At 41.2% G+C, this 24,290-nt stretch overlaps 1 protein-coding gene across 4 annotated transcripts in view; it reads left to right on the top strand.

Annotated features, from left to right (window-relative positions):
• Positions 1-24,290, top strand: part of PAX3 (paired box 3) — a 100,573-nt gene that overhangs the window by 57,347 nt on the left and 18,936 nt on the right. For 2 of the 4 annotated variants that reach the window (XM_065410553.1, XM_065410552.1), the window contains exon 5: positions 11,603-11,808. In XM_065410553.1, the coding sequence (XP_065266625.1) occupies positions 11,603-11,808 (206 nt within the window). The remainder of the gene's footprint in view (positions 1-11,602; positions 11,809-24,290) is intronic. The other 2 variants (XM_065410554.1, XM_065410551.1) reach the window with 1 other exon arrangement.

Below are 24,290 nucleotides of genomic sequence, written 5' to 3'. Positions count from 1 at the left end.
TATACAGGGGCCCCACAAAATCTAATAGCCCCGGGCCCACAGGGGAGTTAATCCGGCCCTGGTTACAATGGCATAAAACCAGCAAGAGGCCTTGTCTATGGGAAAGTTGCACCAATTTAACTTAAATTAGTTGTTTAAACCAGAGCAAACGTATGTGGACACACATTTTGGTTTAAAAATGGCTTATTCCAGTTTAGCTTAAACCTGTTCTCAATCAAGTTGTGGGGGGGGAGGAGGCAGGAGAGTCACACTTAAACCATAATAAGAATGTCCACACAGGGGTTTGTGCCAGTTCAATGAAATCAGTTTAAATTCACACTTGTGGTTAAACTATTGCAACTTTCTCAAATAGATGAGACCCAAGAGGAGAATTGGGTCCAATGGAACTGTTTATCTGGATAAGGAGCGTAGGACCCGACCCGGAGTTAAGAGCTTGTTTCTGTTGCCACTTGCACTGGTTTCTTGGGATTTGAACTGGCAAACACTCATGCACGTGAGTAACTTTATGCATATGAGTAGTTCCGTTGAGTTCAATGGGACTATTCATAAATACGAAGTTACTCCCGGGGTGAATATTTGCACAATCGAGGTTTTAGATTGTAAGCTTACAAGGCAGGGATCATGTACAGCACCCAGCTGTACAATGAGCCCCCAATCCTGACTGCAGCTTCCTGGTGCTACTGCAGTATAAATAATAATGATTAATAATAATAATGCACAATACTGATTTACACCAGTGAAAGTGAGAGCAGGATCAAGCCCTAAATCATGTTTCACCCGATGGTTTCATGTTACTTGTTCCAACAAAGCAAGTCTCGTTTTTGGAATGGGAGGAGAAGTTGTTCAGTTATTGCATTTGTTGTATCCCCTTCCTTTCCTTTTTAAAATTATTCATCCTTTCAGTGCACAGTGGAGAATTAGCCATTTGATTCTCAGCACTGGCAATGCTGTCTTTGATGATATTTAAAGTGGAATGTGTTCCCTTTTGATGCTCTGTGGTTTTGAATGAAGTACATGCAAGCAGTTTAATGGTGCAGAACACTTAGACAGTGGCCTTGTTTGCCTTTGCATATTATTTCATCATTTAAAAAAATATTATAGAAATTATTTTTAAAAAGAAGATAATATGAATTGTCTATTGTTTGCTTGGTGAAATTGTTTTCACAGTGTTGTCATTCTCTTCTGTTGAATAGCTATGAGCTGTCACATTTTTTGTAAGTTATAACTGCATCAAGCTGTGCTGACAAAATGTCCTGGCATAACTGTTAATATGCATTGTCATTTTAAGCATGAAACAGTTTAGCTAATGATTTATCTCTTATAATGCAGCACTTGGGGCAGCTGTATGATTTGTCTCTTTAGCAAGTCAAGTAATTTTTTAACAAAATGTTAAGCACAGATGGGCCATAAGCTGTCAGTTAACCATTATTGTGCATGCATCTGCTTGCCTTCAATGCACTGTTTTATGTATTCAGCCACTTACTTAGCTGCAGCTCTCTGAAAAGCGGAACCTACTCTGATTGGCAAATAAAATGTTCATTTGTCTCTTCTTCCTATTGTTTTGTTTTGGTAACACATGTCAGCAGCTCAATTACCCAGTTCATTAACAGCTCCCAATGGACATGATGGCCAACCCATGATAAGGAGGGTGATTGTGGCACATATGGTCAATAATAGCCTGTCTCTTGGCAATTGTAAATAAAAGTCACTGTTGGCCCTTTCCCTTTACTACAGCTACTGTTTTCCTTTTCACCTTGGTCTACAGAGCTCATTGATCGTGTGATTCTGTCCAAAGAAAATAAAAACTTACCATCTATTGTCAAGAAAAGAACTTTTAGAGCTACATTGTCTGGTCTTTCCATCCCACTGACATTATCAGGCCACAGCTTAGAATTCTTAGTAGATAGGCATATTCTTTTGGATTCTGTTAACTGATTAATTACTTTATTAATCAGTTTACCTAAATAGTAATACATTTTCTTGCCTCCGGTCGCTTTCTCTCACTGAAGAATTTTGTTGAGGTGCCTGTGGAGTTTTAAAGAGCCATTTTAAATGTTTTTCTAAGTATGCCCTTTGCGAATTGCAGCAGTTTTCAAAGGGGTAGTTGGAGTGTGACTTAATCCTTGTAGCTGAGACATATTCATGTCTAGAACAGACGGTAGTTCTTTTAAAAAAATTTAGTCGCCTAAGTGCCTATAAAGAGGGTTAAAAGGGATCTTGCTGATTTTTTTTTTCAGTATTTCAAACTGTTCCAAACCATTTAATGGCTTTTCTAACTTAAAAATTGTCATTGTTTGTAAAATGGTTTCTGATCCTGAAAAAATATCACCTTTCACACTGTAGTAAGAATATCTAGCAGCATGAATGCATTTTCATTGTAACTTCACTGGGAAATATCTTGTTTTAATTTTTTGATGCAAGTTTCATTTTTTGTTAGTCAGATTAAAGAAGCCCAGTTGTTCACACTTGGGTGGATTTATATTTCACAATGAGACCTAACAGAAGGAAGTGCCCATTTAAAAACAAAAAACACAAATGGTAAAGAAGGGGAAAAAATCATAAAGATGCAGCACAGAAAGAAAACAATGGCATGGATTAAATGACAGCACTGAGACCTGATAAACCAGCCGAAACCACTCATTTCCAAGAGTGTTATAACAGAAGCAGTGCAATTCAGAAATTTTGGGTCAGTTGCTGAGCTGTGGAACACGTTCCATAGCCCTTATCTTAAATAAACATACAATAGTACTGTTGTGAGTCTTAAACAACTCACAGGTGGCTGCGTAGTGACTTTAGACCTTCTGAACTTGTCCCCTGCTGCCTGCCATATTCATAACTAATCTGTACTCTCCATCCAGGGTTGTGGGCACTTGGGGAGTTGTTGAGTGTCAGAGTTTATTTGTACTATTTTGATTAGCACAGACCTGGCAGGGGCTTATTTTCTTTTTAATGACCCCTTGCTGTGAAACTGAGGTTTCAGAAGGAGGAAACTGGGGGGAGAGGAGAGGCCTAGCATTACATTTCTGTAGGGAAGGGGAAACACAACTTGGAGAGCTGCTGGGCTGGGAGCAGAGTAGTCAGTGGACTCTAGAGTCTTATTTACGTTTCATATGCAAATACAGATATTTCCTTAAATGGAAACACTGAGGGGGAAAACATGTTAGAAGGAAATTAAGATGCCAGTTAGTTTTTCTGAGGACTTTATTTTTTTGTGGAAATATTAACTTTTTAACTCCTGACTTTTTTTTGGTCTATCAACTGTTAAAATGCCAGCTGCTGAAAGCTTAGCCTAACACAAACAATGATCTAAAAAGGCATGTATTGCCTTGCCACCTACCACTGCTAGGAGTTTTTATAGCAAATGAACCCTGGAGATTTATTTGGAGAATGCCTAGGGAGAGTCTTATGGCCCAAACCCTATGACAGATTCTCTCTTTCTTTCTCTCTCTTTTCTTTTTTTAGTACATATGTAATATTTTTTAATTTACATTTGAACTCCGTTACCTCTCCCATCGAAAATAAATGTTGACAGGGAGTCTCCAGGTGCCAAGGTCTCTGGATTGGATTGGTTTGGATTAACCCCTACTGTGCATCCAGTTTAACCTCACCACCCGCCCCTACCGTCCCCCCAAAAAACAACCTCCCCCTTCTCATCCACTTCAGCTTTCTTTGTGTCTCCTGCATCCTGCCAGGCAGGTGTCAGAGCCCTGAATGCGGGCAAAGGCCCTGTTGATGGATACCACAGATGGAGCGTGGAAATTGGTAGAATAGGCCTCAGCCACAGGCCATTTCTTAGGATCCAACAAAAGCCTCCAAATAAGTCAACAAAAATCCCAAAGATCACAAAGGGAAAATGTCATTTGTCATTTACTCTGGGTTTGTGTGGGGGTATCAGCCTTGCTGCACTCCTCCTGGCTTGCACCCGAGTAAACATGATAGAGGTCATTCACATCTTTTTGAGTGTAAAAGGCTACTTCAGATCAGAAAACAGTTAGCTGCCCCATTGTGTCCTCTGTGTTGAATGCTAAAGTATACAAGTATAGAACATTCTGCAATTAGCCAAATAGGTGCATCAGACATTGAGTTGCCCCATTCAAAGACTTAAGTAATAGAGAAGAGGGGAGAGGGAGTCATGTTAAATTAATATTACATAAAATAAATAACAAGATGTGGCAAATGGAAATGTAAAGATCAATCTCAGCCCAATGGGATGTTTAAGATAGGTTTTGGTCTTGTCTTATTTTAACAAAATCCACAGCTATATACAGTGCTTCTAGCGCAGACCAAAGATTATTAGCGTGGAAGAAAGTCAGAATGATTTTTGTGTGGGTAATTTTATAACAGTTGAATGTTTGCCAAAAAATTTCTGCCTTCAAAGCTCTGCAGAAGGATATCCCTCTTTTCAGACACTTCTAAAGTGCATTGTGTTGCATCTGTAATAAATAAATATATGGTTTTTAAATGGTTGTCATGTTTTTGTTATTTAATTATTCAAATGAAATGTCGTGCTGAGAAGAAAAACAATGCACAGAATGAGCACTTATGAATTATTTTGTTCTGTTTTCATATGGGCATGCCTATTTATGATGTGCTTTGGGAAACCAATAATTACAGAATTCCATGTGACCAAATCCCTATGAAATTGAGCAAAGGTTTTGTGCATAATAGTGTTAACTAGGATGAAGTATTTCCTAAGGCCACCTAACAGGTCACAAGGGGTTAACGAACAAAGAATTGCTCTCTAATTCTGTAATTCCTTCTTTAATTAAACTTCATGGCTAGTCCACTGGTGGCACTTATGGTTTCTCCTCCCACTTTGATTTGCTTTTTAAGGGAGGAATTTGTAATCCTGTGGGGTGATTGTTGTCCTGTACATGATCTTTTTGGAAACTGACAACGCTCCTCCTTCCTCCAGCTACTGCAAAATGGGGTTTGAGTACTAACCTCTCTGGGCTAATTATAAAGGTTAGCTCCTATTTTCTGTCTCTTTCCGCCCTACTTCCCTTGTTTATATATAAATTGCTCTCACACTCACATCATTATAGACTCAATACCTTTCTAAGCCAGCAATATCATAGAAATATATGAGATTGCTCATAGGTACCATAAATAGGGTTATCTGAGTCAGAATGTACATTACAAAACCATTGTAATTTCTTAGGTACATGTGTCTATTTCTGGGCTTGGTCAATATCCTGGTAGGCCTTTTGCCTGGTTAAAAGTTTATTAAGAGTTGTTTTTTCAGTCAAAAGTCCATCACGTTTGAACAGATTTCAATAAAGAAAAATATGATGCACTCTGTTGTACAGGCAGCCTGCTATCATTTGAGATTACATTTGCCTGATTCTAATAATGCAGATCAGATGAGACAAATGAACTCTATATTTTTCAATAACAATAGTCAGGTTTGGAATAGAATGGTAGTGATGAACTCATCTGAATATGAAAGCCATTTAATCTGAGGTTCATTTTTCTCCTTCATTTTGTGATTCCAGTTCAGAATTTATGAGTTGTATTAGATACATTAACCTAGATTCTTAGATACTTTGCTGAGAAAAATGTTCAGGTTAGCAGTCCTGTTTTACCTTCATGCTTTAAGGTGGAATGGAAATGGAATTAAGCATATATTTCTGTGCTAAATACATTATCCTGTCATGGATACAAGATGCCAGCATCTTCAGCAAACAGGGAAACATCAGAAATAGTTCACTGTTTATAAAATCATTTAAATTGCCTTTTTAAAATGTACCTAGTACCTCCCCCCCGCCCAGTTAATAAAGGTATTCAGGTGAGGATTCTGAGGTTAATTCAATTTTCACTTTAGCTATGCATTTCAACTTTAACTTTCCTAGTATGAAATGCATATTTCCCTTGATAGTCTGAGTAAGTCTGATAGTTATGTAGAGGTTGGGGTGAATGGAACCCTCCCCCATAGAGAGGAAGGATGGCTCACTGGTTAGGGTATCCCTCTATGACTTGACTGGGTTCAACTCTCTGCTCTGCCACATACTTCCTATGTGACCTTGGGAAAGTCACTTAGGACAAAATGTTCAGAAGCACTTATGTCAGTTAGGAGCCTTAGGCACTTTTCAAAATTTTACCCTTAGTGTGTGTCTGTGGCTCAGTTCCCCATCTGTAAAAGGGGATAATAGAAGTTCACTATCTCCTGGGGTGTTGTAAGGATAAATACATTAAAGACTGTGAGGCATTAAGATACTACCGTGATGCGGGGGCATCTAAGTACTGTAGGCCTTGTTTACATTTAGGGCAGCATGTAGAGTACAGGCACTATACATGTAGCTACATGCTTCAGTGAGAGGCAGCTGTCTCCATACACGTCACTGTGGTGTGTAGCTACAGGCGTCTGGCAGTGGGGAAGTAGTGAGGAAAGCCTACCTCAGTGGGGAGGCAATGGGGAAAGGCTCCAGCAGCCAGGAGCTGCCAGAAACTTTCTCTACCTCCCCAGGCCTTAGCCTTTCCCTACTGTTGGAGCCTTTCACTCTGGTAGAAAAAGGCTCTGGCAGGGGGGTGGCAGTGGGACACTATACTGCTAACAATAGCAGTGTGGATGTGGGAGGCACTTCTTGGGCATGTAGAAAGCTGTGTAGGTAATATACCGTAGGTTTCAGGTGTGTAGGGCATTCTACTTTCCTCACCTAAGCAGGGGTGCCAGAACAGGGGGAGACAGGGGACCATGGCCCCATCACTTCTTACCGGCTGTAAGGCAAACAACGGGTGAGAAGGGGCGGAGAGGAGCGAGTGGGGGCGGGGCCTCAGAGGCGGGGCGTGTAGGGGCTCAGGGGGAATGGGTGGCATGAGGGTGGGGGCTCAGGGAGAAAGGGTGGTGTGAGGGGTGGGGCCACCGGGGGAAGGGGTGGTGTGGGGGGTGGGGTCCCAGTTTGGGTGCTGGCAGCCCCTCCACTTTTAGAGAGCTTCCGTCACTCCTGCTCCTAAGCCATTCCTCACTGACTACACTAGCTGGGCATGCTCTGTGTGTACTCTATACCCCACTGTAGCTTTGAAGACATATCTTTAGATAGATAGGGCAGCCAGCATCAGCCTAGCTCCTGATGGATGCTGGGAGAAAAGTACTGAAAGAGGCCCTGATATCGACAGGGTTTGGAGCTTCCTTTCATGGATTCCTTCCTGGTGTTCATAGGTTTTAAGGCCAGACTCCCATTGTTCTTCGTAAACTTATAAATCCCTCCCAATCAAAGGGAGCTTTTGGCAGAGAAAGTGTCTCAAAAGTGGACCTACCAGGGTTTCCTGAGTCCTGTTTCAGGTTTTACCACAGGCAGGTACAGAGAACCATTAACACTTCTGTTGTGCTCTTCTAAGGGCTTGTCTTCACTACTCGCCTGGATTGGCGGGTAGAAATCGATCTCTCGGGGATCGATTTATCGCATCTCGTTGGGACGCGATAATCGATCCCTGAATCGACGCACATACTCTACCAGCCCAGGTAGGAGTAAGCGCCGTCGACGGGGGAGCTGCAGCGGTCGATTTGCCGCTGTCCTCACAGCGGGGTAAGTCGGATCAGATACGTCAAATTCAGCTACGCTATTCCTGTAGCTGAATTTGCGTATCTGAAATCGATCCCCCCCGTAGTGTAGACGTAGTCTAACAGAAGCACCAACTTATCTTAGTCTAGCTCATTAGCCACATAGCTGTTCCAGTTGAGTTGTCATAGCAACAGAGAATGATTATGTCTGGAGCCGCTGTGGGGAAGATACTTAGAGAAGGTTGAGTTTCTTTCTGTTTTTAAGCTTCCGGGATGGTTTAATGCTGGTGTTTGTAACCCTGCAAGTTTTGAAGAAGGTAAAAGACCTGAAACGATTTGGTCAAATATATTGGGAACTAAGACAAATTCAAAGAACAAGGAGTTGTATTTATTTCATGATATGCTAGAATTTTTACTTGATAATGAAGAGGGTTTTGAACCACATTGAAACATAGAATTAAACTGTTTGGAATCAGCAGATCATGCTGTCTGTTCTCAAGGATTTTATTTGAAAAATAGGGTGGGTACTCTCAGGGCCGGCTCCAGGGTTTTGGCTGCCCCAAGCAGCCAAAAAAAAAAAAAAAAAAGCCGCGATCGCGATCTGCGGCGGCAATTCGGTGGGAGGTGCTTCGCTCCCAGGTGGAGTGAGGGACCGTCTGCCGAATTGCCGCCGAATACCTGGACGTGCCGCCCCTCTCCGGAGCTGCCGCCCCAAGCACCTGCTTGACAAGCTGGTGCCTGGAGCCGGCCCTGGGTACTCTAATTTTAGGGCTCAAATCCTTCAAGTCTTGCTCAGACAAGGCTCTCATTGAGGTAAGAGACTGGGAGTTGTATGTACTTCTCAATGCATTACAATTATGAACTAAAATGGGAGTTTTGGCCAAGATGCCTGCAGGATTGGTCCCAAAACATTTATTGTGGCTGGATGACTGAAATAGTTTACAGATGAGATTAAAGTTAATCTAATTGCTGTATCCTAGCAATCTTGAAGTCATTTAGACATCTGACTGGTTAGTGTGTTGTTGAGAGTCTCTGTACTAGCAATAGCTATTCCTCTGTGTATCCAGAAATTCATAAACTCTTCAGCTGAGTTGCCTGTAAAAGGACCTTGTCTTTCCTACACGCAAGACTGGGTAAATAGATTAGGTGTACTTATTGGCTCAAACAGCTTGAGTGAAATTGAATATGTAAAATAGTTGGAACTGAACAAGTCAGTCTCTTTAGCTAGAGTTAAAATGAGATTTCTGTTCTGGCTTTGTGTTTTTAGTTATGCTTGAATGAGTCATGTTCAGGAGATTATTTTATATCAAGGTCTGTACCAATAATCTATTGCATTTTATTTAAGGTAGAAGTGGTGCTAGGTATTTCAATAAAATGATGAATTGTAATATCAGTGGGGAGTCCCCTTCCCGTTGCTGGATGGGTTCCCGTGTAGAGTTTAATGGATGAGGGAATTTTTGCCTGCTGGGATAGTCTCCACTCACATGGGCTGCTGCCCTTATATCACCCCTCACCCCACCCTTTTCTATTACAATTACCTGATGGAGGAGGAGAGAGGGTGTTGCCAGGGTTCTGGAAGAGACTTTTGAAATGAAGTCAGTATGAGATAGAAGTGGAGTCTATATTAACCCCTCCCCCATCCCGATCAGAACGAGGAAGAAAACATACTGTATATCTATGCAGTGTGGTTGTAGCCATGTCGGTCCCAGGATATTAGAGAGACAAGATGGTGAGATAATATTTTTTTATTGGACCAACTTCTGTGGCTTGAAAGCTTGTCTCTCTCACCAACAGAAGTTGGTCCAATAAAAGATATTACGTCACCCACCTTGTCTCTCTGCTCTATTTGTAGACATTTTGAGTCTGCACAGTATACACTTCATAGGCCTTATAGATATGGGGATACAGAGCAACTGCACAGAACCATATGTCTGAGCTCTCCCTGCATCCATGTTACTATCTTCTCCCCATAGAGACTAGGAAACTAGGAGAGGTGGTCTTGAGCTGCAAAATCACTTCTAGATCTGAGCTTCCTCATATTTGGGGGAAGTTGGATCTGGGGGATTTGTTTGTTTAGCCCATAATAAAAATAAAGTCCAGTTGCAAAGTATGGATCTGATCTGAATCTAGCCAAAGTTTGGGAGTGTTTAAACAAGCATTTTGGGTCAGGCTCATTTCTAGAAAAAAACAACAACAATGAGAAACAGAACAATAGAGCCATTATGTTAGCCACTTAACTATATTATTTTCTACATGTGATTAATCTACTGCATAGAAATTACAAGGACAAGTTCTTGAAATACATTTGGGGTATTTTGGTCTCTATAAGAATCTGATAAGAATTTAAATCCTTACGTTATTTTCTTTAATCTTTGCCCTTACTGATGACCTAAAATGTTTGTAAATGTCACAGTGTAATCAAGGCTCTTGCCCATTTGTAGGGGAAAGTCAGCTGAGGTAAGGGAGCACCATCATGCAATCTGTCAGTAACCCCTGTTCCACAGGGGCATCTTGCATTGGCTGTGCAGCCCAGAAGGTTAGCAGAGCCAGCATGAGCAGATCTAGGGAACCTATGAGATGCACTCATTCAGCACATCTCCCAGGCTGCCTCTGTTAGTGTGGAAAACTAATGGTGTCCCAGCTGGAACATGAACGTTGTCTCATATGGTGGAATCCCAAGAAGAGACTGAAGGGGGAGGGTTGAGGAATATAATATTCCAGTGGGATAATCCTTATTTTGTTTAGGACAGAGTTTTATGGTTAGACACACATTCTGGTGTCAGAAAAGCACCTTTACTGCTTTGACCTAATTCATCCCTGATGCAGGTCAATTTAATCAATCAGACATGAACCTGGCCCTTCATGTGTATTTTTATTTTTGCTAAAAGCAATTGTACTTTTTGTGCCAGCAACTGATATGCAGCTAATAAAAACAATGGTTCAACTTCTGCCATCCTTAATTGAGCAAAATTCCATTGAAGAACTTGGCCCTTATCAACGAGCTGAGTAATAATTGACAGTAGAGTGGAGAATAAGGTCAGACACAAACTACAGCTCTTAGTATATACTCAGTGCTCATATTCTTATATAAGCTCCCTACACAATACCAGATGAGATCTTATATGAGTATTAACACTCATCCACACCTACCTAGCAGCAGAGGCGTAGCGAGCGCCCTTCGACCGGAGGGGGCCCCGCAAGGAAGGGGGCCCCTAAAAGTGGCAAAATAAATACCGCATTCCAGTTTCTGCATTGTAAGGGGCCCCGTCCGGACATATGTTCAGAGGGGGCCACCGTTCGGAGGGGACCACGTTCTTTGTTGCTACGGCCCTGCCTAGCAGAGTCTCAGGAAGGCACAAGATAGATAAATAAGTGGCAAATGATTATGAAAATATAATCCTGTTGAATTATACTTGTATGGATTTGGAAGTACCATGCAGATTTGCAGAACTGGACAAATAATGCAAAAGATGTTATGCAAATATTTAATCACATTTAAAAATGAATTTGCTTCAGATATGCTCATGTCCTTTTTGTATTCGATTTCCATAATAATTTGAGCAATCAGGTTTTACTGACACATCTATGAAAAAAGAATTTCAAAGTCACACTCACGGGTGTTCATTGGGGCAGAATTTTAAGTTAGCTGCAAGTGCTTATTTGTTTACTCAATCAGGAGAAAGGATCAAGACCATATGGCTTATCTGACCAATGAAAATGAAGCAGTACAGATCGAATTTCAAATACCTGCAATAATCTGATAGAGTAAAAAATTCATTGAATATGTTTGAATAACAAATACATTCAAGGAAATCATAATCTGCTTCCAGATATCCCAGGGCCAGGAAAAGAGGATACATTCATTGAACAAATGGTTGAGAATTATTCATTCATCTCAGCAAATGTACCAGTAATACACTGTAATGTAGCATTTACCTCTGCTCTCAGATTAGAGTGTGTCCATTCTAGAATCAAGTTTACCAAATGAAGCCAGATTTATATATGAAGCTATTTATTCCCCAGTGGGAAAAAAAATCATGGATTACTTTTTCTTTTGGTTTTGTCAGCTAGAACCTTATTGCTCCCTGATTTTTCTTCCAGCATCAGCACCCCAATCTGATGAAGGCTCTGACATAGATTCTGAACCAGATTTACCTTTAAAAAGAAAGCAGCGTCGTAGTCGAACAACCTTTACTGCAGAACAACTAGAAGAACTGGAACGAGCTTTTGAGAGGACCCACTACCCTGATATTTACACTCGGGAAGAACTTGCACAAAGAGCCAAACTTACTGAGGCTCGGGTTCAGGTACATGTTTAAAAAGCTGTCTAAAGAAAGCAGTTTCCTTTTCCATCATTGCATAGGTTTATTAGAAAGCTGAAAGGTCATTTTGTTTATGTTCTTGTATAACTATAATATGGGATAAAAGGAAAAATGAGAAGCCAGGTTGTTTATAAGCTCAGTTGTTGGGTTGTTGTTTTTTTTACACCTACCAATGGACAATGGTTTTCCGATTTTCATAACTGTGGATCACTTTGAAGGAGAGATTTTTTGTTGTTTACAATCATGGTACACTTACAATGAATGTAATGGAAAGAGAATAGAGAAAAAAATTATCTATTTTCCCAATTTGTTTAATTTGCACACTTGACAACACTTTGTATATAGTCTGTTTAACTGTTTCCCCCACTATAATTAATTAGCTAGTTTCCCCTGGTTTGTATTGGACAGCAACATGGGAGAGAATTTAAAAAAAAAAAAAAAGAAAAAAGGAAAATTTGACTGTAAACCACAAAAGTTGAAAGGGTGACTCAGGTGTGTACTACCTGAAACTACTTGCACTTTAACTTATGAAGTTGACGAGATTTCAAGTATATAGTGTCTCCTTTCATCCCCATTGTCACTTCAATTAAGAAATCCTTGGACATACACATTTTCAAAATAATATGGATCTGCGTAAATGTAAATAAATTAAAATTCTGATGGAGAAAATAGTGGGATTGTATAAATAGGCATAAAGTGGGTTTCCAAACCTCCCAGTTGGCCAATTCTGGAATGGACTGTCCCAAAGAGTTTAGGTTCAGAGTGCATCAGACACTTTCTGCTTCATGGTTGCCGAAGAGAACTACTTCTTACCAAACCCAAAATCATACAAAACTTGCCTGGTTTGGAGTTCCATTACTAACTGAAAACAAGGATCAGATTTGCTAACAATTGTGATTCATTTCAAAGGATTTGTGTCCCATTTTGAGCTAGTCTCGAGTGGTCTTGGGTAAGCTTAACTTTGGGTGTTTAACTCAGGCAAAATGTGTGTCTGCACATATTTCAGGAAGGAAAACAAATGAAATTTGGTTGCTTTGGCTGAATTTTGCTTTGATGTTTTGAGTTCTTTTGAAGTTGAACCTGGGGGGGGGGGGAGAGGGGTTCCAAATCCCCGTAAATTGAAACAAATAACCAAAAATATTGGCGCTAACCCTTGCAAAATAAGAGTTCCAATTGCAACACAGCTCTATTGCTGTGTATACTTCCTCACGGACCCAGCCATTTTGAATTTTGCCCATTTTTGACTTTCTTACTGAAGTGTTCACAAAGCTCTCGTAACTGTCCTGTTACAATTGGGAAAGCAAATCTACTGCGTGGATGAACTGTAGTTCTTTGAGAAGATAAACTCAATTAGGCATAGTTCCATTATTACTTGAACACCTTCACTGAGAGTGAAAAGCCAACAAAACAGATGACAGCATCTTAAGTGGAATTGTACTGCACTAGACTAAACTGGGCAGTGACAATGGGATGTGCTGTGCACAAATATAACAACTATGATCTTCTACACTAGGTCTATTAGGAGTAAGAATAGCTTCTAGGGTATGGAGTTCCAGTCTACATTAATTTTAACGTCAAATGTGAAAAACAATAACAAAGTTATTAATATTTTTCTTAATTAGTGACCCACAGTTAGAAGAAAAGCAGAACTCTCATTAACATAACAGCTGTCTTAATGTGGCTTTAACCCTGTGACTTCTTACATTCCTTATGACTTCCTCTGTTCCCTTGAGACACTCACCAATGCTATGATCTACAGCCTCACAAATTCCCTAGTACCTCTAACATATGGATCTTTGACTTAACCCAGCATGGAAGGAAAGATCCCAGTCAATCAATGATTAAAATACCAGAACTAAACCTTTTCTGGATTAAAGAGGAGCTTCATCTGAAATAGCCAGTCTGTGGGTACTTGCTTAGTCTTCTCCATCTGCCTGGAACACTAGAAGTCTGACAAAGTGGTTCAGCACTAGCTGAAGATTGTACACAGTATTGCATAAAACACATGTATGAAGGACATGATCTAAAAGAAGAATCATAAAAGGAAAATTGCAAAGTGATTTAAGGATGAGGAGGTGGATGGCTATAATGACATGGCATTCGTAGTTTTGCTTAATCATCTTTCATTGATTTACATTTTTTTTTTTTTGGTGGGTAACATTCATAGACTCATAAGACTGGAAGGGACATCGAGAGGTCATCTAGTCCAGTCCTCTGCACTGAGGCAGGATGACCCCTGACAGGTGTTTGGAGATTTTTAAGAGCAGGTTAGACAATGATGGAGATTCCACAACCTCCCTAAGCAATTTATTCCAGTGCTTAACTACCCTGACAAGAATTTTTTCCTAATGTCTAACCTAAACTGCCTTTGCTGCAATTTAAGCCTGTTGCTTCTTGTCCTATCCTCAGAGGTTAAGGAGAACAATATGATAGGAGCCTAGAAAAATGATCATTATCAGTAGCTGTGTCATTTCCCCCCCCACACACACACACACCCGGGCTACTGTAACAGCAGATACTGTTTTCATCATGCAGGAAGCCACTGTTGTATGTCAGTTACTAGTCTTTATACACTATGAAATATCTGCCAAAACTAGGGTGACCATATAGCAAGTGTAAAAAATCGGGACGGGGGTGGGGAGTAATAGGTGCCTATATAAGAAAAAGCCCCCAAAATCGGGACAGTCCCTATAAAATTGGGACATCTGGTCACCCTAGCCAAAACCAATCCTCCCTCCAGCCTCTTAAGGCCTCACTGCGGGAGCTCCATTCCGACACATCTACTGTATTGGAATGAGGCTGCACTCTGGGGAACCACAAAACATTTGGCAGACTGAGAAGCCACCTCCATAGTGGAGCTGCTAATTCTGCTCCTTTAGGGTATGTCTACATGGCAATTAAAAACCATGCCAGCTGATTCGGGCTAGCAGGGCTTGGGCTAAGGGGCTGTTTATTTGAGGTGTAGATATTTGGGCTTAGACTGAAGCCCAGGCTCTAGGACCCTGCAAGGGGGGAGGGTCCCAGAGCTCAGGCTCCAGCCCGAGCCCAAATTTCTACATCGCAATTAAACAGCCCCTTAGCCCAAGCCCTTTGAGCCTGAGTCAGCTGATGCAGGCCAGCTATGTGTGTCTAACTGCAGTATAGAAATACCCGTAGACATTTTTGACTCTAATATCCCTCCATCACTGCCCTCCCCCCTTACAATGTTCTAGACTCTATTACCAGCTAAGGGAAGAAACTTGCAGCCAAAATTGCATAAAAATTGTAACAGAGAGCTCAGCTACGGATGGAGCTTCTCCCTCTCCTCATTCATCTGCAACTCCCGCTGTGGAAACTTAAGACATAAATGGTATGATATGGGAGAGGCACAGAGATGGAGAGGGAGGGTAAAGAGTATGGTGGAGATTGGGCATATCCAGTTCAAGTCACACTCAGTCAGAATGTGAACTCCATTCTCAATTAGATTAAGGTTTATTCCCATAGACATGTGTACAGTGGTAAAGTTTATGTGTGTGATATTGGGGAAATGGACATATATGTTAGGATAGAAAGGAAGTGGGATTGTTCTGCAGGAGCTTGTGAGTGTGATGATGTTTGTGTAGTGAGACATTAGAGATGAAGTTGTACACATTTAATGTTGCTTTTGCATGTGATGACTTGGATTTGTATTTTTTTTTTTTTTTGGGGTCAGGCGATGCTCTTGAGTTACCTTAACTCTATGCTAATGATGGGGTTTTGTGTGTGTAGAAGATTATGGTTATGGAGCTGGTTGGGAACAGCCATTTCCATTCTGCAGGATGGAATTTCAACCTTTTACTTTATTTTATTTTATTTTTTATTATTCTGAATTGGAATGAAAAGCCAGAATTTCTTGGGAATGAAATTTTAAAAAAGAGAAATGTTTCATTTTGATTTTGACTTTTTAAAATTATACTCTTAATAATATAAAATAAATGTCTAAACCAGGGTTTCTCAAACTGCATTGCCCTGCGACCCCCTTCTGACAACCAAAATTACTACATGACCCTGGAAGGGGGACCGAAGCCCAAGCCCCACCACCCCTGCTGCCCTGGGGGGGGAGAGGGGGCGCCAAAGCTTGAGGGCTTCAGTGCTGGGCAGTGGGGCTCAGACTTAGGCTTCATCCCCGAGCCCCAGCAAGTCTAATGCCAGTCCTGATGATCCAATTAAAACGGTGTTGTGACCCACTTTGGGGTCCTGACCCCCAGTTTGAGAACCGCTGGTCTAAACAAAAAATCATTTTGAAATGAAAAATCAAAATGACGTTATTGAAAATAATATTTCAGCAAAATCAACACATTCCTGGGTAAAGTTTCAGGTTTCATGAAATGGCATTTTCCTACAGAAAAATCTTCCATCAGAAAATTTTCAACCAGCTCTAGTTATGCTGAGGTAGTCACCCACTCTCTATGGGTCAACAAGTCTGGCTGACATGTCTGAGATTTCTAGGCAAACAAACTACTAGCCATAGATAAAGGAGCATAAAAGGGTACAAAAACGTCCTTCAATTTCAGTCTGGTTTTTAACTCAATAGTATGAAAAAGGAGGGGTTTTGTGCCAAGAGTTTTATCCCAGTACAAGTTGTCTGCCAATACCAACATCTTAGAACACAGGCCTCTTACACTGTTTTGGGGAGTTACTTAATTGATCACAAATGGCCCAGCCTTGTTACCTTGACAATCTCTACATATTGTGTGGTCTTTCCTGTGTTGCTCTCCTGCTTGTTATCTCCTACGCAGGCTCTGAGACTGAAACTTTTAAACACCGAAAAAGTTTATTTTTGTCACTTTTCTGTATCTGAAAAATAGTTGAATGCATGTTTCTCAAAATTTTCGGGAAAAAACAAATCACCTCTGGGATGAGATCAAGCCTATTTCAGCCTGACAGGAGACTTATTTGAAAGTTGCAAGCAAATAAAAACAGATATTATAGTGAGTGGTTTTTATCAGGAAAATATCTTTGCTAAAGTGGAAATGAAAGTTGTAAATATTACAAGGTTTATAACTATCACGGTTACTTAAGGGCCGGACGGTGCCACTTAGGCACAGCCCATACTAAGAGCAGCACCATCTCTACAATGCCTCCTGCAGCTTCCTGGTGCACAGAGCTGTGCCTCCATTACAGCAACTGCTGTGTGGTGCCTCTTTAGGATATGTCTACAGTGCAAGGAAAAACCTGAGGCACTCAGTTGCAGAGCCCAGGTCAACTGGCTCGGGCTCACGGTGCTTGGGCTGCAGGGCTAAAAATAGCAGTGTAGACGTTCCCATTCAGGCTGAGCCCAAGCTATGAAACCTGGCGAGGGTGGGGGGAGGGTCTCAGAGCCCAGGCTCCAGCCCAAGTGGGAATATCTACATTACTGTTTTTAGCCCTATAGCCCGAGCCCTAGTCAACTGACCTAAGCAGTGCAGTGGGTTTTTCTTTGCACTGTAGACATACCCTTACTCTCTCCATGGGGCAACTCTGTTGGCTGGTGCAAGGACAGAGGGGCTGGAACCATGATCCTGCCTCTGCCCTGCCCCCCGCAGCCCTCTTTGGGGCACCATGTACCCCAGAAAGAGTCCGGACAAGGCAGTTTCTTTACTCCTCTGCATGCAGGGGCTGCAATTCTGTCTGACCCTTAATCAGGACACACACAATCTAGGCAGCATCTAGCCCTAACGGAACATAATAACTGAGTCAAAAATCACAGATGCTAGGAAGCTTGGAAATGCAAAGTTAAGGCTGTCTTTAAAAGCCTCCCCTGTGCATTAGAAAATAAGATGCATGGTCACCCAAAGAATCATAACTTTGCTCTCTCTTTCCAACCTATGCACTCATCATGGCACATTATTTGTAAGACATTTGGGCATGCCTCCACTGGGGACATTTTCTGGCAGGTTTCAAAAACCAGTCTGCTAAACTGATTTAAAAACTGTTTAGAAATGTAGTGTAGATCCAGTTTGAGATGTCCTGACCCATTTTTACTGAATCAGTTTGAAGACCACCTCCAGGTTAGAAAATGTCTTTGATTAAGGACTTTTAAATGTGAGGCTTGATTTTTGCCCAGTGTCCAAGCTCTGCTTGGTGCAGGGAAGAGGAAGGGGACCAGTTTCTTCTCCTTGATTCTGTGCTGGCATGGCCAGGATATCAGAGCAACCAAAGGGTTGCTCTAACTTTGTCACCATTACTAGGTCCTCAAGGACTTTACACCAGTGGAAGATTGGTGTAATAGAGAGATGTTCCACTTCTCTGCCCCCTGCATGCCTCCTTCCTTCACTAGCATGCTCTCTACAGTGAGAGGTGCAAAGGGGCCAGATCATAACCATGAATCAGACCCAGTATCTTGATAAGGCTCTAAGACATTCACAGCCTGTTGCAGACAATTTAAATCACTCCAGCCAAGCTATAGATTATCTGTATACTTGAGGAACTCTGAAGAACATGGCTTTTGAGATGTACATCCCCAACGATCCTGTGCCCTAGGAATGTAATTTCTTTGTTAGCCTTTACAAAGTTTATAGCATTGTAAGGTATGACAGCTTTGTATCTTTTTGAACAGTTTTGCAGTATGACACGTACTTCACATTTGAAAAGCCATATATTTGCAGAGTGGGGGATTATCCCTAATGTGATAAATTTTGGTGAAGGGATGTGAAATCCTGTCCTTTCCAAGTGATTGTGTATGGCCTTGAAGATGGCCCAAGGAATAATAGACCAATGAGACTAACTTTCATACCTGGAAAGATACTCGAAACAATTAAACAATCAATATGTGAGCACCTAGAGGATAATAGAGTTATTAGGTATAAGCAGCATGGATTTGTCAGGAACAAATTATGACAAACCAACCTAATTCCCACCCTCTCTTTTTTTTGGACAGGGTTGCTGGCCTAGTGGTGAGGGGAAAAGCAGTAGATGTGATATACCTTGACTGTAATAAGGCTTTTGACAGTCTCACATGACAGTTTCTTTAGTAAACTAGGGAAATGTAGCCTAGATGAAATTACTATAGGGTGGGTGAACAACTGGTTGAAAGACCATACTCAAAGAGTAGTTACCAGTGGTTTGCTGTCAAACTGGGAGGCCATATCTAGTAGGATGCCACAAGGGTCAGTCCTGGATCTGTTATTATCCAATATTATTATTATTGACTTGGATAATGAAGTGAAGAGTATACTTACAAAATGTGAGGATGACACCAAGATTGGAGGGGTTGCCAGCATTTTGGAGGACAGGATTACAATTAAAAAAGACCTTGACAAATTGGAGAACTGGCCTGAATTCAACAAGATGAAATTCAATAAAGACAAGTTCAAAGTGTGTACTAAAGAAGCAAAAATGAAATGAATAACTACAAAATGGGAAATAATGGACTAGGTGGTAACATTACTGAAAAGCAGTTGGAGATTATAGGGGATTGCAAATTGAATATGAATCAATGTGATGCAGTTGCAAAAAGGCTAATATCATTCTGGAGTGTATTAACAGAGGTGTTGTATGTCAGCAATAGTGAGGCCTCAGCTGGAGGATTGTGTCCAGTTCTGGCTTTGGGAAAAACATGGGTTAAATGGAGAGAGTCCAGAAGAGAACAACAACAATTGATAAAAAGTTTAGAAAATCTGACTGATGAGGAAAAGCTAAAAAATCTGGGCATAAATCTTGAGAAAAGAATGCTGAGGGATGAGCTGGTAAGTCTTCCAGTATGTTAAGGGCTGTTATAAAGAGGACTGCAATCAATTGTTCTCCATGACCACGGAAGGTAGGACAGGAAGTAATGGGCTTAACCTGCAGCAAGGAAGATTTAAGTTAGATATTAGGAGAAACTTTCTGTCTATAAGGGTAGTTAATCTCTGGAATAGGCTTCTAAGAGAGGTTGTAGAGTCCCCATCATTGGAAGTTTTTAAGAACAGGTTGGACAAACACGTGTCAGGGATGGTCTAGCTTTATTTGGTCCTGTCTAAGCACAGCAGGCTGGACTTGATGACCATCCTGCTCTACATTTCTGTGACTCTATATGGCAGAAGTTTGTTTTAGTCACAGGCGCCAGCTTTCTCATTTCTCTAGAGGTACTTGATCCTGGCTCTGCCCACGCCCCGCCCCCACACCACCCCTTCCCCCAAGGCCCCACCTTGCCCTGCTTCTTCCTGCCCCCACCCTGCCTTGCCTCTTCTCACCCTGTTCCACCCCCATCTCCGAGCATGCACCGCCCTCGCTCCACCCCATCCCCCCAGTGCCTCCTGCATGCTGCTAAATAGCTGATCGCAGCAGATGGGAGGCACTGTGGGGGGAAGGAGCTGATTGGTGGGGCCCGACGGTGGGTGCTGAGGACCCACTATTTTTTCCCGTGGGTGCTCCAGCCGTGGAACACCCACAGAGTCAGCGCCTATCGCTGTAACCATGTAAAGAGTGGGGGGCACTTTGTATTCATGCCTCAGTAATGTACAATCAGCCCATCAACAAGAATAGGGAAGTCCAGTTAGGTCACCTCTCCATTTTGAAGTCAGCGATGTAATGCAGATGTGTGCTCTTTGAGGATGGGAATTTCTCAGCTTTCATTCATTCAGTGGGTGCTAATATAGTGGAGTTGTTACAATTGAACCGCACTTCCTATGACATTATTCCTTAAGTAATTGATTTGATATGGGAAGCATTATTTCCACCTCAACCAAGTTTTTTGCCTGGGAATTTCCTTAGGTTTTTTTATAAAAGTATTTAAGAGTTGCTCTGTAAGAGGAGTGCCTCACAAACTGTTGGCAGAGCTTGCAGAGGTGGAACCTGCTTTTCCTTAGATTATCCTTTACCTCCATGTGGCTTTCTCCTCCACAGACTGCCCTTGGACCGCCATTGCCTATGCCCCTACAGTTGCCCCCAAGCAGGCCATCTGCAGTCTGTGTATGCCTCTGATTTAGCACCACATTCTGCCACCTATACTCATATTAACTAGTACCTTACTCTCCGACTAATCCAATTGAAAGTGATAGAACTACTCATAAAGTATTACTAAGCGTGAATAATGATGGCAAATTCTGGTTCTTAATAAGTAAATAATTTCCATTCACAACTTCCCTGTAATTAATCAAAGGCAACAGGTTACACCAGATATGGAATTTCTAGTCTAACTCCTCAATTTTAGTTATGATATGCTTAAGAAAAAAATTCACAAAGTGAAAACATCTATTTTAATTTTGTCTCTTGTCTCCCAAATCCCTTGTTTGTTTTGTTTCAAACTTTACAGGAAAAAAAAATCATGTGTGAAAATTCAGATTGATTCTTAAAAAAAAAGAAAGAAAAAAAAATTAGTGTGCGGATGGCATATTTCAAAATCCAATTTACAATGGTGAGCTTGCTACTGCCTTATTTATGGAGCAATGCTATGTAACAGAATAATCAGCTCAGCTGCAAGTGGAAAAACTCTTCTAAGCCTAGAAGTCTCAAGTAGTTTTTTTTTTTAAAATGGATATTCTTTTCATAGATATTTAGTTACATGTTATTTTTTCTTTCTTTTCTGCTTTTCTGTAGGGATGGGATGGGGAGGGGAAAGGAAGGCAAGAGAGAGTGACAAAGAATTTGCCATCGTTTTTGTTAGGTTTTAGTGAGCTTTTAAAATTGAAATTTTAAAATCCAATCCAGTGGATTTAATAGTCTCTCTGTTTTTTTAAGTAACAAACTGAACTCATGTGCTAGGCAGTTACTGAAAAATGATGTGAAAGGATGAGCTGTGTCAAGAGTGAAGACTTTACTGAAGCTGCATTCCCCTAAAGTAGATAGAGTGAGTAGTCCAAACTACTCAGCCTACCCCTGTGGGATAGAAGATGGGTAGCGTAAGGTATAGATTCAGGGACAGTGATCACCTTTTGGCACATCTCTGTTGTTAATCCTGCTTTGCTATAAGGAATCTGTTTTGAGGCACATCCATTTTACATCATGTAGAGAAGAAAAGAAAGAAAATACTTTGTACAATTTGGTAAAAAATATCCACATAATTACAGACATTTCTCTGGAGAGAGGCAGGAATTTATCTTGGTAAATTATCTAACTATAGATCTATACTGGCCAAAAAAATGGTTCAGTGTTTAAGTATGGTGGTGAAGAAAGGAAATAATTCTGTGATCCTGTTTTCCAGTTCTCTGCTGCCAAGGGCTTGAATTTGGGGCATTTTAATTGGTAAATATATGTTAAAAAACAAGTACATTGAAATATTTTCTGAGAATACTCAACTACAGTATTTTTAGAAGTGATTAAACGAAAAGACTAAATCTGGGATTTTCGAAGAAACTTAAGGGAGTTAGATGCCTTGAATTTCAATGGAAGTTGGACACACAATACCTCTTTGGAAATCCCAGCTTAATTGTTTTGTGAAATGTCTCTGATGTTGTCAAGTCCAGTGGAAAACTGTCCATATCACAAAACCCATCACCATAATGGGGACCCCTCTTGGCAGAATCAACAGAAAGGCCATGGTCTGAATAGGCATGGAACCTGAATTGCCCTCTGACATTCAGAGGAGCTGGAACAGGATGGGGGCAGATTGGTGGGGCATTGTGAGGAACCTGACCTATCTATGGTGTATCTGTTTCAGGGATACATAGGGCCTGATTCTCAACTCCTTGCTCAGAGTAAGCTCTCAGGGTCTGATCCAAAGTCCACTGACACAATGGAAAGACTGATTTCTATGGGCTTTGGATAAGGCCCTTGTTTTCTTTGAGACGTTTTGCTTGAGGGAGGAATGGAGGACTAGACTCTAAGGGTATGTCTACACTACCTGCTGGATTGGCGGCCAGCGATCGATCCAGCGGGGGTTGATTTATCGGGGGTCTAGTCTAGACGCGATAAATCGACCCCTGAGTGCTCTCCCGTTGACTCCTGTACTCCATTGCTGCGAGAGGTGCAGGCAGAGTTGACGGGGGAGCGGCAGCAGTCGACTCACCACAGTGGAGACACCGCAGTGAGTAGGTCTAAGTATGTCGACTTCAGCTATGTTGTTCACGTAGCTGAAGTTGGGTAACTTAGATCTATCTCCCCCCCCACCCCAGTGTAGACCAGGCCTTAGAGAACTCCTGACTCCAGAGCTTTCACTGTCAATTCAGCGCCTTTTGCAGCACTAACTTAACACAAACATTTTAAGGAAAAAAACCCCTAATGTAAAATAAAGAAAAACACTATGAGGCAAAGGGAACAAATTCTTTGGCTTAAGTTAGAAATGTCATTAACAATACATCAGTCTTTTGACTTTGATATATCTTCCAGACTGCATTTAATGCAAAATATCCACTAGTCTCTTGCAAAATTCACTTTTCAAATGCTTTGCCCATTTGGTTGAAAGATCCTACTGCCTTAAAAGCACATAGAAAACTCTCTGTTTATGATAAGACTGTTGAAATGTCAAGCCTAATTACATTAGTGTGATCCCAAGTGAATAACTGCATCTTTTAAGGAATACTCAGTCAAAATCTAGGAAATACAACATTGGCTTCATCAGTTACAAACTGCTTAAACAAAATATGATAAAAGGCAAGACGTAAATATTAGAAATTAGAGATAGAAAAGTCTATTGGGTAATCTAGTCCATTCTCTGCCCGTGCAGAATTCTTCCCTATAGCATATACCTGAGTGATTTCTCCAGTCTACTTTTAAAAGTGTCTCCAGTGAGAGAGTCTCCAATATTTCCTTTAGGAGACTATTCCTCATTCTGTTATAATTCATTATCAGGAAAATATTACTGAGTATCAGCTTAGATGTCATCCTCTGTATCTAGGCAGACTTAAAGAAATCCTCTCCCTCTGTGTTTTTTTTAACACCCTTCAAATATATTCAATTGTAAGTTCTTCTGTCGGAGACTGTAGAGACTTTTTAAAAAGTACCTGAGTCCCATGTTCAAAAATGAGCAATTAGGAGTCTCATAGGAACAGGGCCGCCGGGGGGGGGCGGGGCGGGCCCCCCGAGAATATAGTATTCTATAGTATTTCAACTTTTTTTTATGGAAGGGGCCCCCGAAATTGCTTTGCCCCAGGCCCCCTGAATCCTCTGGGCAGCCCTGCATTGGAAATCAATAGAAATTAAGCCTCTAAAGCCCAGATCCTCAAAAGTATTTAGCTGCCTAACTCCTATTGAAACCAATGGAAGTTAGGTATCCAAATAGCTTTTAGGATCTGAGTCTAAGTACCTAAGTCCCTTTGCTCCTAAGTCACTTAGGTACTTTGAAAAGTTTACCCTGTGTCTTCATATGTGTTTGCATGGCATCTAGCACAATGATGCCCTCGTTAGGGCCTGTGTGTGCTACTATAATACAAATATTAAATAATAGATCATATTTCCTATTAGGCGTCAACACTGCATAGGGATATTAACATCTGCTTTGGATGTATGTTATGTGGCAGCCTGATTGTGCAAGCAAAAGTAATGCACAAACAATTCACGGTGGTAGTGGCTATTCTACATGTCACACTACAATGCTCAGAGCTTAGGGCCTG

This window comes from Emys orbicularis, chromosome 9 (assembly GCF_028017835.1).
Source record: "Emys orbicularis isolate rEmyOrb1 chromosome 9, rEmyOrb1.hap1, whole genome shotgun sequence".
NCBI classification, from domain to species: Eukaryota; Metazoa; Chordata; order Testudines; family Emydidae; genus Emys; species Emys orbicularis.
This window is presented reverse-complemented; position numbering and strand designations above follow the sequence as displayed.